The sequence below is a fragment of the Lissotriton helveticus genome, chromosome 7 (genome assembly GCF_964261635.1).
Source record: "Lissotriton helveticus chromosome 7, aLisHel1.1, whole genome shotgun sequence".
Taxonomy (NCBI): Eukaryota; Metazoa; Chordata; class Amphibia; order Caudata; family Salamandridae; genus Lissotriton; species Lissotriton helveticus.
Window position 1 is genome coordinate 1,363,260,320 of NC_136068.1, and position 18,118 is coordinate 1,363,278,437.

Genomic DNA, 18,118 nt, shown 5'->3' on the forward strand with positions numbered 1-18,118 from the left:
ACCGCCCTCATCGCCGCCACCAACGACATTAGGACCCTGATGGACAAAGGAGAAACAGCTGCCCTCATCCTTCTGGACCGATCAGCTGCTTTCGATATGGTCTGCCACTGCACCCTAAGAGCAAGCCTCCACGACGCCGGAATCCAAGAGAAGGCTCTGGCCTGGACCACATCCTTTCTCTCCGGCAGAACCCAGAGCGTCCGCCTCCCACCCTTGGGCTCCAAGACCACAGATCATCTGCGGCATACCACAAGGATCCTCACTCAGCCCGACATTGTTCAATATCTACATGGCACCACTCGCCCACGTCGCCTGATAGTACAGCCTCAATATCATCTCCTATGCCGAAGACACCCAGCTGATCATCTCCCTCACCAAAGACCCTCTCATTGCCAAAGCCAACCTCCACAGGGGAATGAAGGCCGTCGCCGAATGGATGAAGGACAGGAGGATGAAGCTTAACTCTGACAAGACGGAGGTCCTCATCCTCGGCTCAACCCCCTCAGCCTGAGACGACTCCTGGTGGCTTACCTCCCTGGGAATAGCTCCAGCACCCACCGACCACGCACGCAACCTAGGGATCATCCTCGACTCCACCCTCTCCATGACCAAGCAGGTCAACGCCGTCTCCGCATCCTGCTTCAACACCCTCTGAATCCTCCGCAGGATCTTCAAGTGGATCCCCTCTGAAACGAGAAAAACCATCACCCAAGCCCTCGTCCCCAGCAGGCTGGACTACGTCGGAAATGCACTCTACGCAGGAACAACAACCAAGCTCCTGAGACAGCTGCAACGCATCCAGAACGCCTCAGCACGACTGATCCTCGACATCCCCCAACGCAGCCACATCACCCCCCACCTGAGAGACCTACACTGGCTCCCCATCAACAGGAGGATAACCTTCAAACGCCTCACCCACGCACACAAAGCCCTATACAATGCCGGACCAGCATACCTCAACAGACGACCCAGCTTCTACAACCCCACCCCCACCCGCAGCCTCCGCTCAGCCAGCCTCGCCCTTGCTACGGTCCCCCGCATCCTTAAAAGGACCACCGGCAGCAGATCCTTGTCCCACCTTGCCGCCAAGACCTGGAACACCCTCCCCACCAACCTACGACAGACCCAAGACCTACTGGCCTTCAGAAGACTTCTCAAGACCTGGCTCTTCGATCAGTAGCAGCCCCCCCACCCCCAGCGCTTTGAGACCCTCACGGTTATGTAGTGCGCTTTATAAATTCCCTGATTGATTGATTGATTGAGACTTCAGCAGGAGGCAAGCTCTGTTCCAAGCCCTTGGAGATCCTTACAAGTACATGAAAGTACACAACGTCCCTTTCTCCTCTCTTTGGCAGTCAGGCAACCACTGCAGGCCAATCCCCCAAGCAGCACTTCAGCTTAGGGATAGTCTCTCCTCAGTTTCTTCAGGTTCCTCTCCTCAGCAAAGGTTTCTTCTTGTTTGTCCAAAAGTGATCTAATTTCTTGGGATCAGGGTTCCAATATTTATACCCCAAAATCCTTTGTCCTCTGAGGGCAGAAGGGCATTTGCTCAAACCAAACCAGTTCTGGAGCACTCTGTTGACATGGCTCCTTCTTTCCTTTCACAGTGCAGGGCACAAACAACAGACGCCCCACAGGAGGTGGAGCCAGCATTGTGGAGGGAAAGCACAGCCCTGGAACACTTTGTTGACATGATTCCTTATCTTCTTTCACAGTGCAGGGCAGAGACATCAGCCGCACCCCAGGAGGTGGAGCCGGCATTGTGGAGGGAAGGCACAGCCCTATTCGGGTCCCAGGTGCAACTCCTCCCTCCCATCTAGATGCAGATCTCTCTATTCACCACTGGGCTGACTCATTCTGTCTCCTTGAATCCCCCAGCCCTGTCACTCAAATTCCAGACAAGGAATACACAACCTAGCAGAGGCAGGCATGGATAGTAAGACAAGAAAATACCTACTTTCTATAAGTGGTATTTTCAAACACAGAATGTTAAAATCAACTTCACTAAAAGATGTATTTTATCATTCTGAGTCCAGGCATACTAAACTCGAATTTCTACCATGTTCCCTGAGTCAGTTAGGATTATAAAATGTAATAATCTAACTGCCCATTCTGGCCTATGGAGAACAGGTAGCCTGGCAATAGTGAAAAACAAAAATAGCTGTAATTCACCATTAGGACATGCCAGACACACCAGGGCTTGTCTTACCTTATACTTACAATGCACCCTGCCCTTGGGCCAACCATAGGGGTGTCTGTTATGAAGAAAAGGGAAGGTTTGGGGACTGGCCAATCAGCATGGCTGTACCAGACTGCACGCAGGCTCTGCAATGGCAGGCCTTAGACACACTTTAACAGGCTGCCTGTGGGTGGCACAACCAGTGCTGCAAGCCCACCAGCAGCATTTGGTTTACAAGCCCTGGGCACTCCTGGTGCACTGTACTAGGGTCTGACAGGTAAACCAAACCAGCCAATCATGGAATCACAAATTCATACATTAATTTACAATAGGGAGCCCTCGCACTGTGGCACTGGACAGCAGTGGCACAGTGACCAAAGCATCTAACACCAGCAAAAACACATGAGGCAACAGCAAAAATGGAAGGGAGACCCACACCAATGGTGCCAGGTTTAACACCTCATATCACTAAAAACCAGTGATAATTGGGCCACCAATGCTGCTTCTAGTACTAGTCTGCCACCCCATGCGGGTAGCAGCTAAGTGGTCTCCTTGCCAAAGAACAGAACGAGCCACCTGCAGTTCATCTATGTTCTAAATAGGTTAAGTTAAGTAAACATGCATATTTTAATTCACCTGAACTACAGACAGTAAAAAAGAATAGATTAGACGTTTATCCACACTTTTTGTAGTGATGTTACCAAAACGTGTATGTATATTTACTTTTGCTTCACGTTGTTTTTTATTCTGCAGTTAAACTCAATTGTAATGCTTAATTATTATTTTTCTACTCCGCAGTGCTCTGAAACCTTCGATGGTTAAATCAGTGATTTTTAATCCAAGTAGAAATACATTGTTTTTATCCTCTCCATACTTACTCACTCTGGCTCATTTTTACTAAGAGCTTTCTAAAGTAGGGCGTAAAGGACTCTCACATATAAATCTTGAAAGCCATATGTGTCACATTTAGCAACATAGTAAATACCACAAAAAATCGATAATAGATTTGATAAGTTCAAAGGTGCCTTGGTTTGTTATGCTGTGATCATTCGTCAGGACAAATATGCATGCTGCACTTCAACTGTGGCTGGCTGCCATGGTGACGTGTCTTCCAGGATTGTGCTTGATGCAAGGTTTAGTGGTTTCACCAATAAGAATATGGGAATCAAAACTCCCCAATTGAGAGAGTTCTCAAATGAAGGAAACTAAAAAATGTTACATTACCAAGCGCCCGCTCTTCCACCTGCAATGAAACCTTCTCAAAATCCTTCAATTGCCCATCAATAGAGTATTAGGAATTTGCAAAAGCGTCTGGCTGACATGGAGTGGGTTCGCTTGGGCATTGGTGGAGGAAGACTGGACAATGTAAGGTAACTCAAGAGCTAGACTGCTAACCCTTTGTGTGCTTGCTTCTGGGTTAGGCCAACCATTTCCGGGGTCATCTAACAATTTACAGTATTTAAACCTGATAAAATACGCAGAAAATGCCTGGCAAATTTCTATTGTGTTGTAAGGTTCTTGATTAAGCTAGCTCGACACTGTTTTGTGATCCTCTAGCATTCTGGTTTTCTAACTTTTCCGGTTTCCTCATGTTAGTAGGATTTATATATGGTTCTTGTTTGTTTAGTACTTTATTTAGTCCTTAATCATCTGGATTTAGTGGATTTCCTGCCATCCCATAGTCCCATTCTTGTATCCTCTTTGATGTCGTAAGAAATGCTCGGTGCTAAATTGTTGGTCTTGGTACTTCTCTATATTTACTCTCCTGATAATCCTATGTTGATCTGCAACTAACATCCCTATGTCTGTTGAGCCGGCCAACCGATCGAAGCAGAGTGGCACCCTTGTCTCTCCCTTCCCTCTTGCCCTCATTCTTTCTTATTGTGGTCCATGTATCCTGCCCATCGGCAGAGAGGGAGGGAGATCCTAAACGACATTGCAGTCCTTTGCTGAGGTTTGACGCTGAGGTCCTTGTTCATTTTGCTAGGCTCAAAGCGGGAGGAGACTTCTGGTGCTTTTGGTCACTGCTTCACCGTGAAACTTAAAACCATGGAACAGAAAAATAGGAGTATTGAAACCAGATGGGAAGTGTGTCCTCTTTGCAAAACTTTGGGGTACAGTTATGGTTGCATAATGCGTTGTAGGCAAGGCTTACTTGTTGGATTGGGAGACAACAGGGATCACCTAACCCTCGTGATAACACAGGCCCCTCACCTACCTAATCAAGGGAAAGTCACTTTTCTGGGTAAATTAAACCAAAGCTCTAGAAATACATTTTTGCAGATGAAGTGCACTGTCGGAGGCAAGAAAGGGACTAGAAAAAGCACAACCACTCTAAAGAAAATACAGGGAGGGGGAAATAAAACACAAATATAAATACAACTAACTTCTGCGAAGGAAAAGGGAGGAGCAGAAGGAAGACTAAATGATACCGTGTCCCTTTATTTAAAATGATAATAATGAGGGAAGACCACTTTCCCTTCTCAAAGAGAATGTTTGATACTGAAAATAAAAAAAAAAACACCAATGTTGATTTTCATAGCATTGGTGACTTTGAGGATATAAGGTAGGAACCCCCAATTCCGAATTACCAAAAGCCAATAGGGTGTGATAAGAACTGACTCGAGTAATTCTAGATTATATCGATTCTGTCAAACCTCTAGCCTTAAAACTGCGTTCTCTCCTTCAGAGGAGCTGTTCTTATCTTAGACAGGCTTGCTTATTCTAAAAACTGAGATTAAAATACAGAGAAATGTAGGACTCGTCATGACCTAAATCCGAGGCCCTCGCCAGATGCTCTACGGCGTGGTTGTTTCACTATCTGTTGTATTCCTCATCCCAAGTCTGTTGACACAACTAGGGTGAGGCTGGTCACTCGTTAGTCCACCAACTTCCGTTGCAACCTGCTCTAGCAGTTTAAATGAGCCCAGACACCTTTTCGCTGATTGCTCAAACTCTAATCAATAGCGCTTTTTAGGCAGGAGCTATGCCACACCCGAAGAAACTGCTGCTGCGGCGCGGTCTACTTTAGTCCGATGAACAACTTAAATGTCACTTCTATAGTTATTGAAGGATGTAACCATTACCAATTTGTCTGTTTGGAACCTTTTCTCTACTTGGTATCTATTCATTCAGGGATCTGTCCAGGACAAGAAGCCGAGACACCCTTCTAATGTTTTGAATGTGGTCTAGTAGCTAAGCTGCCAATAGTTCTCTGTTGATACTCCGCTACATACATACTCTTTATAGGGCGGTGATGCACAGCCTGGTGACATTCTCGTTCTCGAGGACCATCTTGTTGACTTTGATATGGCATGCAACCCTGACCTTCTGGGCATGCTGGAAAAATGTAATTGAACTCAGGCTACAAGGCTTCCAAGATTTTCTCTTGAGCAAATCATAAACATTTAAGGGGATCAATTTGTCACTGAACCTGTTGCACTGATACAAACAACAGAGTTTCACACTCACTGGTTATTTTCAACTTCTCCTGCTGCCTTCTTATCTGTTAAGTCTTTTACATTTCAAATGACAATTGTATGTTGACTGGAAACATCTGTATATCTAGGTGTCCATGGCTGCAGATTCTTTGAACCCTTGTAAGGAAAGGATCATGGATGGGATGACACATTGGCAGTCCCGTAAATTAAAGGCTGCAAAAACCAAAGGTGCCTTTTCAGTTTTAAATGTAGAGAACATACCATGCCACTTCCTAGTAAGGTGAAGTATTTAGGGGTTCTTATGGATGTGACCAGGGGCGTCAACACCCCCGCCTCCTTGCTTTAGCAGATACAGCAGGGGTGGGGCTCTTGATGGGCCTCTACGGAATGCCACTCTGCAGATAAAGACTCACACATAAAGTGAAAGTGTGGAAGGGTGAATGGATGGATGTGTTAGTGAGTGAATAAAAGGATCGATGTAAGGATGGTTGAGTTAAAGGGAGAAAGGATGAATGGATGAGTAAAAGGATGATTGGATGGATGAGTAAAAGGATGGATGGATCAGCAACAAGATGGATGATGAAAGGGTACATGGATGGATGGATGAGTGGATGGATGGAGGGAAAGGCTGAGTGGATGGACAGTTGAAGGGGTGGATTGATGGATGAGTAAAAGGATGTATGACTGAGTGAAAGGACAGATGTAAGGATGAATAAGTGAAAGAATGGATGGATGAGTGAAGCGGGTAGATGGATAGCTGGATGAAAGTGTGGACAGTTGTGATGAGTGAAAGGATGGATGGATGAGTGAAAGGGTGGATGCATAAGTGAATAAAGGATGGATGAGTGAAAGGGTAAATTAATTAATGGATGGATGACTGGATGGATAGGTAGAAAGGTGGATTTGTGAGTGAAATGATGGATGGCTGGATGAAAGGGTGGATAGAACGATAAGTAAAAGGGAGCGTGGATCAAAGTTAAAGGGCGGATGCAAAAATGGATAGATGAGTGAAAGGGTGTATGGATGAACAAAAGGCTGCATGATTGACAGAATGAATGAATGAATGGATGGATGGATGAAAGGGTCTGGATGGATATGTGTGATCGATAGGTTTGAAGATAGATGGATAGGTTTGGATAAAGATGGGCAGGAGGATTGACGGAATGTTGACAGATGGAATGTTAGAGGAAAGACTGAATAGATGACAGAATGCACAGGTGAAATGGATATCAGCAGGTGAATTGAAGGATGAAAGGATAAATGGATAGATGCTCTGATACAAGAGACAAGCAACCTCTTCTGTAGAGGGTCACAACGACTTGTTTGTTGCCATGAGAGCTTCTTTGGTTCGAAGTGGGGGGAGGGGAGGGGGGGGGGGGGGGGTAATTATACATTTCTGGCTACTCCTTTGGTTGTGACCTAAACTTCAAGAACTAACTTTTGTGTGACTTCTGCTTGGAAAGCTCATACTTTCTCTGGCAGACAGCACAGCATGGTTTTGGCAGCCATGTTCATTTCTTGGATTGACTGTTGCAATGTTTTCTATTGTGGCATGCATCAAAAACGGCTTTCCTGTGTCCGGGAACGGTGGTGTGCTGGTAACCGAAGAGTAATTTTCATATCGGCACAAATTAATTTAGATACCAGAACTGAAATTGCATTAGAGGGATATCATTGCAATTTGAAATTCTCACAATATATATCTGTAATACTGCTCCGTGTTTAGACATTTCTTACATAACTTCTATTGATCTCTTGAATATTCTGTTTATATATTTCGCTAGCAAAATGATTGCGGCATAGCAAAATTGTTAACGCAAACTAATTTCATAAAAATGTAATTATTTCGAATAACCATTTTCTTTGAATAATTAGAAATTATAGTTATATGCCACAATATTTTTGGTACTTACATGTGTTTGCATATATGCTTCCTCTGCACAGCTCCAAAACACTGTCTGGTGCAATCGTCAGGTTGCTAACTTTTGACACTGGAAATATTAGATTTACATTTACCTGTAAAATCTGATCTAAAACAGCACGGTATTTTATTTACATTACACATTTTGTCTAGTACATTCCCCAGTTGAATCATGAGTGGTGCATGCATAACTTCCTGAAGAAAGCGGTGTGAAATCGTTGTACCAAGTTAAAACATTCACTGCATTTCTGGGACAGAAACTGATAAATGCCTGCTATTCTTCAAAGTATCTTTATTTCAATCGATCACATTTTACCGTGAGAACTCTGGGTTGTTTGTGTCATTGGTGGTGGGAATGTACATATTTGTGGAGATCAAAGTACAAGTGTTCAAAAACTGCAACTTTGAGCTTGGATATAGGACCACCCAATAGACATTGCGTATTTTGTCTCTTTCTGAAACATTTGTTTGAAGCTGTTAAATGAATACTGCAGATATCATATGGAGGACTCTGGGTCTCATGCAGATATTAGTGGGCTTTATTTTCGCATTTAGTTGCTGTTGTATTAATGAGGAGTCATATAGAAAAGAACAAAGTTAATTTGAAGTGTCTGTATACCATTAATCTTTCGTTTATGCTGTAGACCCAAAATGTAGCACTCCTTTTGGCAAACTTGACCAGTCTTTGTTTAAAAAAATGATATCTGCTATTGCTTTCATGACTAAGCTGGTGTTTTGTTGTTCTGTTGTAGGTCCTCACTCACTTGTCCTCACTGCCATAAACAGAGCAACACTTTCGACCCCTTCCTGTGTGTCACCTTACCGATCCCACTGCGGCAAACCAGGTAAGCTGCACCCCATAACACATATATTACGTTTCTCTTTTTACTGTTTACATTTGTTCTTTAATTTTCTGGTGTATAGTTGGTACAGTGGGGGGCTGGCTGAGCAACTGGCAAGGTCAGTGCCTCCTGTACCACAGATTAGGTTCTGCAGGAAAAGTCTTAGCTGTTGTGCCGCTTCCTGGGCCTCTGGGCACGTTTTGTCCAGCCCCGCCAAGTACCACGCATCAGGCATTAGACTAACGCATTTCAGTGTGGGGTTCCGCATTACCGCGCTGAAATGTGAAGTTACACATTATAGTGCCCCCTATGCTGTCAAGCTATAATGCCCCATTATCTATTTGGATACACACGATTGGGAATCAAAATCATAAATGCCCGCACATGTCCTAAAATCCCTTTTCAGTGGTAAAGGAGCAAAAAGGTGCAAACAAGGGCTGGAGGCACAATTCCCTATACCCCCAAAGTTTTAGGAAGCTTGTCAAAACGACCAGCTTACCCAAAATGCAAATACATAGGATAGCCCAGCACACTTTATACACAAAATATAGCAATTGTACAATCGAGATGCAGAGTTATTTCAAAGACGAGTTGATGTTATATTCCAATTCATCTGTTATTTTTCATTGTAAAACCTTTTGAAACCGCCAACGCGTTTCGTCCCATCCAGGGACTTCTTCAGGGCTTGTAATAAGTATAGAAAGAAGTCTGGTATGATAATTCCTCATGTGTTAGGAATGGGTAATTTCTATTAAAGTCAATTTGCCCGCTTCCCCATAGATTTGTTTTTCAAGTGATTTTGACAAATGTTTTTTCTTTAGTAGAAACAGTATCCCGGATAGTGGAGTTCCGGTCAAACGATCCTCAGTGTTTACTACTTTTAAGTGTGCCCGTTCAGTGGAGAACTAGCTGCCAGGCAAGGCACACTGCAATGCAAAAACACCCATGGAAAAAACATTCAAAACCAGCCCCCCTATTCACCCCTCTATCCCCCCCTCTGCTACGCACTTTCCATCTATCCCATTTCTGTCTCTTTATCTCTTCTCCCTCTCCCTTTAATCTCTCACCATCCTCTCTTTCCCTCCTCTCTCTACCACTGTGTCTGCTGCAATAAAGTGACAGAGGCCCCAGCAGCTTCCATGAGACTTAGAAACAGGCCTCCAAGGGCTCCGGCCCACCAGAGAAATGCCCGATTAGATAAAAAGCCTGCCCGACCGTGCTTCCAATGGCATACATTAACTGGCAGCTTCTTGCAGAGAAGCCATCCTTCCTGTCTTCTGATGTCTGTGATTCATATTTGAAAAGGATTTTGATTGTTAGATCCTTGTGCTTCAACTTGTGTTCAGCATGCACTCTTCATCATTCTAAGTCATGGCTGGAGCTAAAAGTTTCACTCTTGAAATTATTTTTAAAATGTAGTGAGATTCTCAAATACAAATTCCTTTTCAATTTGGATCCAGCAATTTTCACATGTGCATTAAGAAAACCAGTACGTATAGAACCCATATTTTGTTTAGTTTTTCCAGCATCTGCAGCTGCGCATAAGGATTTTAAGACATTTCAAAGGGAGCTTTGATCTCGGAGTTTTCTAGCAGGGAGCCTGGATCTTATACTTTTCTGACTGACTTCTGAGATCACAATAGAAAGTTAGTTTTTCATTGGAAATCTGTGGATTACTAGTTGTGTCTTGATAATAGGTACCTCTGTTGTCAAGCCAATCTGTGCCTCTGTGGAAGGCACTTCTGTTGTGAAATACCATGAGTCACCTCTTTGTTCAGGTTACAATGTCTCTCTATGGTCCGTGAGAGGCGCCTCTTTACTCAGGTTAGTATGTGTCTCTATGGTCAGTGATAGGCACCTCTTTTTTCAGGTTAGAATGTGTGTCTCTATGGTCAGTGAAAGGCACCTCTTTTTTCAGGTTAGAATGTGTGTCTCTATGGTCAGTGAAAGGCACCTCTTTTTTCAGGTTAGAATGTGTGTCTCTGTGGTCAGCAAGAGGCACCTCTTTTTTCAGGTTAGTATGTGTGTCTCTATGGTCAGTGAGAGGCACCTCTTTATTCGGGTTAGTGTGTGTGTGTCTATGGTCAGTGAGAGGCATCTCTTCTGTCAGATTAGAATGTGTGTCTATGGTGAGTAAGAGGCACCTCTTATTTTCAGGTTAGAATGTGTGTCTCTATGGTCAGTGAAAGGTACCTCTTTTTCCAGGTTACAATGCGTCTCTCTATGGTCAGTGAGAGGCACCTCTTCTGTCTGATTAGAATGTGTGTCAATGGTAAGTAAGAGGCACCTCTTCTGTCTGATTAGAATGTGTGTCAATGGTAAGTAAGAGGCACCTCTTATTTTCAGGTTAGAATGTGTGTCTCTATGGTCAGTGAGAAGTACCTATTTGGACTTCTCAGCATATTTGCTGCTACAGTCAATTAAGGCACCTTTCTGATCAGAATGGTACTCTATACGGTTCTCGATCAGCAATCCTATTCCTGCGCCTCCCAGAAATGTGTTACACAATTAAAAAATATCACTTCATAAAAATAAATTACAAACACTGCACATAATCCTGCGCTAAGTACAGACTATTCTTTGCACAAATGTTCCTTCCCCTACTTCAAGGGAAGACGTTTTCCCAGGATAATTAAATGTTCATTATATGAAGGTAAGCATAGAACATTGCCAATAAAATATGTATATATGAGCTACAAAACTAATGATAGTTCTTAGGCTTTAGTAAACAAGATGCAGCCAGCCAACTGAGCTACAGTGATTACAGTAATTAAGTGTGTCACTTCTTGAATAATAGACACGAGAGATAGAAGATGTGCAGCTAATGATAAATGCCACCGCCTCTGGAGTCTCATTAGGCTTTTCCACCGTATGTCTCTTGTTTAGTTGTATTACTGTGTTCCATATCGGAGTGTATGCAGAGATTAGAGGCGGGATGGAAGTGCTTAAAGCAGGTCTTCTGTGAGCACATCCCTCCCCAGACCTCTGTGACGTTGCAGGTGAATGATGGCGTAGTGGGTGCTTCCGCCACCCTTTCCAAGTTGTGATTGTGAAATTTTTATTTAGGTTTTTTGTTTGGATAATGCAGACATTATTCTAAGAAATGTTAGTGTGCTTTACCAGTAACATGATGGCGGGATATGCATTTTACATAAGGAAAACATGGGTTGCGGGGGAGTGTACACATATTATCAAAGGAGCTCCTTTTGACCAACACGAGTTAGATATATACTATAATGTTAGACCTGTTAGCTCTAGGGCAGTCTCACCCTCAAAATGTTGTCTTACTCCTCCTGTTTTTGCTGAATTTGTGTTTGTTGGCCTTAGGACACTGCACACTTCACCACTGCTAATGAGTGCTAAAGTGCTTGTACCCAATTGGCAAATTTAATTTACTTGTAAGTTCCTAGTAAGGTGGTATTATCTGTACCCAGGGCCTGTAAATAAATGCTACTAGGGGCCTGCAGCACTGATTGTGCCACCCACTTGAGTAGTCCTTTAAACATATCTCAGGCCTGCCATTGCAGCTTGTCTGTGTACTTAAAACTGCAATTTTGACCCATAAAAAGTAATATTTTGCCAGGCCTGTATTAAAAAAGTTAGACATGAACTTTTAACTTTTACATGCCCTGGTAGTGAAAAACATTTAAACGTGTTTTTCTCTTCTGCAAGGCCTACTTCTCCAAAGGATAATATTGGGTCAACCTATTTACAACATTTAAAAGGTGATTACTTTCAATTGGTGACAGGTAGAACATTTGAGTTTGGTGTCTAAAGAAATGTAATCTAAAACTATCTTTAATGGTATAGTCAGATTTTAAGTCACAATTCTGAAAATGCCACTTTTTTCCAACCATTTGGTGCCTGCAGCCTGGATCACATGACTAGGTGTAGCTGACAGTTGATCTTTGCATATTATTTCAATACAGAGTGGGATAAAGGTGGAATCACTGTTGAGAGGATGGGCCATCTCTGACTTGATGGGGGAGGGGTCGGTTTGGAACTGTCACCTACCACACCCAGGCTCACTTTGAGTGGAGGGGGGGGTCTCAGGCTCTCTAAAAGTAGCTGTAAGCCCTGCCATGCCTGTGCATTGTCTGTTGGGCAACAACCTAGAACACACTATCTGGAAGGAAGAGGAGCTTAGGTCACACCTAGAGATATTAGGATTGCCTGAGTGAGTCGGTATGGCCACACAGTTCATGTCCTCCCTAGAAGGCAGTCAAGGAAGCCTGGAAGAATGGCCCAGGCAGCTGCCAAAAAGGGGAAGGGGAAGGGCAGAGGGCGCGAGAAACTATCCCCTGAAACTCCCACTGTACATATGGATGGGGCACCTGAGGAGATCACTGCAGACCCTACTGGGGAGGACATTGCTACCCTCGGACACCTTCCTGAGCTTGCTGGATGGTAATGTAAGGGTGGTGCAAACAGGAAAGAATTATGCAGATTGCAGAAAGAATGCCCCTTGCTAAAGGGCTTGAGGTGGCAAGCTGAGGCGCAGGCAGGTGCTAGTACATTTATTGGGAGAATTACCTCTTTTATAGTGAGCCTATGATTCCTGGACCTTCGGCAGCCAGTGTGTTGGTGGTCCCTCCGTGTTAGCGAGCATTCCTACTAGGGCTGGCTCATAACATACCCCTGGCAAAACATCTTGGGCAGTACAAGACCTTTGCCAGGCGTATATCCTCTATTCTATTGATCCCAGATAAAGACATCCTTCAGATACCTTCTACAGGTCTTGTTCCACCTGCCAGGCCAGCTAGAAAGCAGGGAGAAAATTGAAATCTCCTCTGGCTTGCTTGCCTGTCACCAGCCTTCCCTTTGAGAGGGTAGGCATTGATATTGTTGGATCTTTGGAGCCCACTATGTACCCAGAGACCACCTCTCTGTTGTCTGTGACTGCACCTGTAGAGGCCAGAGCCCTGATAGCGATTTTTACTCAAGCAAGGGTCCCCAAAGAGGTGGTGTCTGACAAGAAACCAACTTCATGTCTGTGTACACGAAGTCCATGTAGGATGAGCGTGGATTAACCTACAAGTTTTCCACACCCTATCAGCCCTACTAAACAAACAGGCTTTTTGAGAGATTCAACTAGACTGTGAAAGACATGATCATGGGTCTACCCAGGCCCATGAGGCGGAAGTGGTATGCCCATGCATGCTATTTGGCTACAGGGAGGAACATAGAAGGATTTGGCCCACTTGAGTTCCTCTATGGACCTCTCAGCCTCGTCAGTGAGGGGTGGGAGTAATCTCTCAGGAAACCCCATAGGATGTAGTCTACTGCATGCTGTCTCTCAGCAACCAGGTGCAGCACTTCTGGAAGAAGGCTAAAAAGAATCTTGTAGCCCGCCAAGAAGTAATGAAACTTTGATATGACCAGGTCATACTGGTAGTGTTTCAGCTTGGCCAGAATGTGTGGCTCATGGAGCCGGGAGATCCCAGAGCTCTGCAAGATAAGAGGGTGCTCCACATAAACCACACTTTGAGATGTCACCATGCTTCTGGTAACATGATGGGGTGGAAGAGGAGAGTGAGCCTCTCCCTGACCTCCAATCTTTTGAGGAGCATGGTGGATCAGTAGAGGGTGTCAACCTCTCCCCTACCCTTACCCCAGAACATCAGATGTCCTGTCACCAGTTATTAGGCCAGTTTGTCTCACTCTTCTCCCTCACCCCAGGCCTCACACATTTTTGTTCCCAAGAATAGATACTGGAGACAGTATGCATGTTAAAAACAAAATTTACAGGTTGTGAGACCAAGTGAGAGCTAGCATTTAGGAGGTGGTCTCCAAGATGTTGGCAATAGGAGCAATTCAGCCCTCCAGCAGTCCCATGTCCAGCCCAGTAGTGCTAGTACCCAAGCCCGCCCCACTGAGCACCACCCCAGAACTCCGGTTCTTTCTGGGCTACAGAGGACTCATTTCAGTCGCCAAGGCTGACGCTCACCCCATCCCCGAGCTAATGAGTTCATAAAACAGTCTGGATGATTCAAAATTCCAAAGAACTTTTGATCTACTGGCAGATTGCTCTGACTGAGAGGGAAAATGAGAGGTCCGCATTCTTGACCTCAGAGGGCCACTTCCAGTTTCAGGTGAGGACTGTTGTTTTAAAGAATGCCCCTGCAACCTTCCAGAGGTAGGTGAGCAGGGTCCTGGCTATCTAGATTAAGTATGGGCAAATTTTGCGAATTCGCAAATTTGCGTATTTACGAATTCGCAATCCGCAAAATTAGCGAACTTTTACGAATTTGCGTATTTTTTTTGTGTTCGCAAGGGTTTCTGCCAGTTCGGGAGGGTTTTTTATGAGTTCGCAAACGCGAACTTACTTGTCGGGTCGCAACGGTCGCGACCATGTTGTTTCCACGTCTGGTTCATCACAGCACCCTCTGTTTCACCACTGCCACCCTCTGGTTCACCCATGCCACCCTCTGTTTCATCACTGCCACCCTCTGGTTCATCACTGTAGATTATGGGGGGAAAAGCACACCTGCCCTGCCTCAACTGACATGAATGAATTAGGGGCTGATTAATGTGTCACTGAATTTGAACTTCCAGTCTGGCACCTGCTTCCTTATCTGTAATTGCTTTCTGTTGCAGTGTAATTTTTTTTTAACAGGACTTTTGTGGCATACCTGTAGCTATTCTCTGAGCCTGCTGTGAGGGTCAGAGCAGGGTCATAGAATAGTTGCAAGTAGGCAATTGAACTCTGGAGGGGCCCCTCAGGAAGCACTACAGGGAATGGTTACTAATGATGAGCTTGAACTTTTGCACCTGCTGAGTGCTTTCAGTTTTGCAAAAATCGTTTTTCTGGAATTTCGCGTGATTCGCGGGGCGCGAATTTGCGCGAGATCGAATTCAGAAGCCGCGAATTCGTGCAAATATGCGATTTGTTTTTTGCGGCGTGTTAGTTCGCGTGGTTTTTTGCGTTTTCGCGAGCCGCTTGTAGCGCAACAACGCGAAGTTACCCTAGTGGTCGTACATGGGCGTGGCCATCTTGTTTGCGTGACGTATTTCCGTTTCCGGGCGCTATGTGTAATCTCGCGAAGTGTGCGGGTCGACAAACTCCCGTGGGATCACGCAGCAAGATCCAAAATGGCGCAGCACACGCAAACATGGAGAAAAACAACTTTTCAAATGCTGAATGACGGTAAGTGAACGCCGCGCGACGCAATATTGTATTTGTCAAGCGCGACCAAGCAAAAAAATCCGCTGCGTGCGAATTTGTGAATTTTCGGCAAATTCGCGAGAATTCGTGGATCGCGAATTTGCCAAAAATCCGCAAATTCCGCAAGCGGAACGGATTTTACGCCCATACTTAATCCAGATGACATTGCTGTCTTCAGTTTCAGCTGGGAGGAACACCTGTACCACAACCAGGAGGTGCTTCAGGTCCTTAAACAGGCAGCCCTGACTATCAAGGCAGTAAGTGCCAGATAGGGCAGGAAACTGTGGTGTATCAGGCCCAAATGGTTAGCGGGGGCAAGGTACAGCCCCTCCAGGCCAAGATTGAGAGTATTGACACATATTGAGTTAAGTGCTGTTAGAAATGGGGTTTCTGGTTGGCTAGGGTATGCACCTAAGCCGGCAGAAACCCCCACTCTAGTCAGGCCAAGTAACTTACACACCAAAGATAATCTGTGCTCACCACCTTGTAGCTTGGCAGAGAGCAGTCAGGCTTGTCTATAGAGGCAATGTGCAAAGCGTCTGCGCAACACACTCCTACCAGTAACACAATGAATACACCACACAAGAGACTCCACACTGGGTTATATAAAAATATATAAAATATATTACGCATAAAACATAGACCAAAACGTCATGAAAAACGCAAATGCTGTGCATATTATGCAAATACTCAGATGGTACTTGTTATCCGGTATAAAGCCAAAATGACATACATCATCAAGTACTTGACATACAAGGCACTGAAAACACATTAGTCATTTTTTTACAAATGTTGTGGGTAAACACCTAAATCACACAATATCATCAGCAATATAGGAATCATGAAATGCCACCAGAAAAACATCAGTGACCATACGCCCCTAAACAATCGGCAACAAGAACTCTGGTGCTCCTATTAGCAGTTTAGGGGGAACTAGGCAACAAGCGAAGGGCTCAGAGGCACCAGCGTGCCTGTTCCACGTAATACGGCACTCAAAAGGGGTGTCCTTCATGCAAGACTTCACCAGGAGCTCTGTTGAGGATCTGTCCCGTAGTGTTGAACCGTGCCCCACAACTCAAGTGCTCCCAGGTACAGTTTATCCCGTAACAGGGGTGGAGGGAGGCACAACTCTGGGGATTAGCAGAGAGTCCTCGCTGTGTCTCCCCCCCCCCCAAACCCCCCTTTGAAGCAGCCAAATGTAGTCTCTGAATTACCCTGACTGCGAGGTGCATAGTCCGACAATGTTGGGACTCCTCAGGTCCGATTCCTGTGGGTAAGATATGGCATAGGGTGAGCCCAGATGTGAGATGGCAATGAACAGCAGGTATGGCACCCTGGCCAGTAAAACCGGAGTCATAAAGATTTCGGACGCTCCCTTTGAGAGTTTATGGCAATTCTAGGAGCAATGGTGCTCTGATGGATGTGATTAGGATTAAGCACAAAGTATAGTGGGGCAACGCGTGTTGCTCCCAAACACCTTATCAGTTTCAGCAACTGTAGGCCCCAGCAGTAGAGTAACATGCCCCCAACGACCAGCAAAGCACAACGTGTCCTTTACAACAAGGGACTGGAGTTTCGAATGTATTCAATGCCCCCCCCCGCAGGATTGTCACAAGTAACCAAGATTCACCCAGGCTCCGCAGTGCAGGAGCGCGTTATTGTGCAATCACGGGACCCTCGGGAATGCCCCAGGCGGTACTTGTATTCCAGTTAGCCCCTGTACCTCGTTCCTTGAGCTGTAGTGTAGGGGTGAGGCTCCCACTATGGCAGCCTTCCTTGCTGGGGGGAGCCGGTCTGGCGGGTCTTCTCCCTCTTGGACCGCTTCAGCTGCACCTCGTGAGCCCCGGGTGTCGTGGTCGCTCCTGTTGTGGTAATCCGACCCTCCAACTTCTCTTATGCACAGTGGTGCCTCAAGGCAAATGAGCAGATTTTGGGCTGTGTTTCTCATAGAGGCCCGAATGTCAATTGAGCCAAATCAGCCGGTGCTTGGTAGTAAAAGCACATCTTGCGGCCCCGTAAAGCATATAGAAAGGCCCTGCAGCAGACGTGGATCTCTAGGCAGGGCTCGATCAGGGCACACGGAAGACTTTGATGACCCTCAATCTTCCAAAATAGGAGGCAAGCTTAACAAGCCCTTGGAGTTTCTTAGAAATACGTAGGTTTGAAGAAGGCAGGATCCTTCCCCCTCACAGCAGAGTTAGTCGGCCAACGTAGCGGTGCACAGTACAAAGTGGCAGTCCCTCCTGGCTGTGTAGCTCCTTGTAGATGCAGTCTCTCCTCAGGACCTCTAAGTGAACTAACCGAAATGGGATCAAAGCACCTGCACTTATATATTCAAAATGTCTTGGATCTAGGGGGCACTTTAAAAGAAACCTTACAAGTGCGCAATACTCCCTTTCACTCCCAGTCCTGGCCCCAGATGTGCAGGACACAGCCTATACAAATGTAAGTTTACTGTCTCTCTCTCCCTCCCAGCCCAGGAAGACTATCAGTATGCTGATGCTTCTCTTGTCACACCCAGCCATTCATGTGTTGTGGCTGTCTGGAAAGTATACACAAAGTGTAGCTGTC

At 45.3% G+C, this 18,118-nt stretch overlaps 1 protein-coding gene across 1 annotated transcript in view; it reads left to right on the top strand.

The window, feature by feature from the left end:
• The window catches only part of USP43 (ubiquitin specific peptidase 43), a 1,198,532-nt gene that overhangs the window by 507,832 nt on the left and 672,582 nt on the right, over positions 1-18,118 (top strand). Inside the window, exon 4 of the mRNA XM_078654683.1 lies at positions 8,293-8,385. Within this exon, the coding sequence (XP_078510809.1) occupies positions 8,293-8,385 (93 nt within the window). The remainder of the gene's footprint in view (positions 1-8,292; positions 8,386-18,118) is intronic.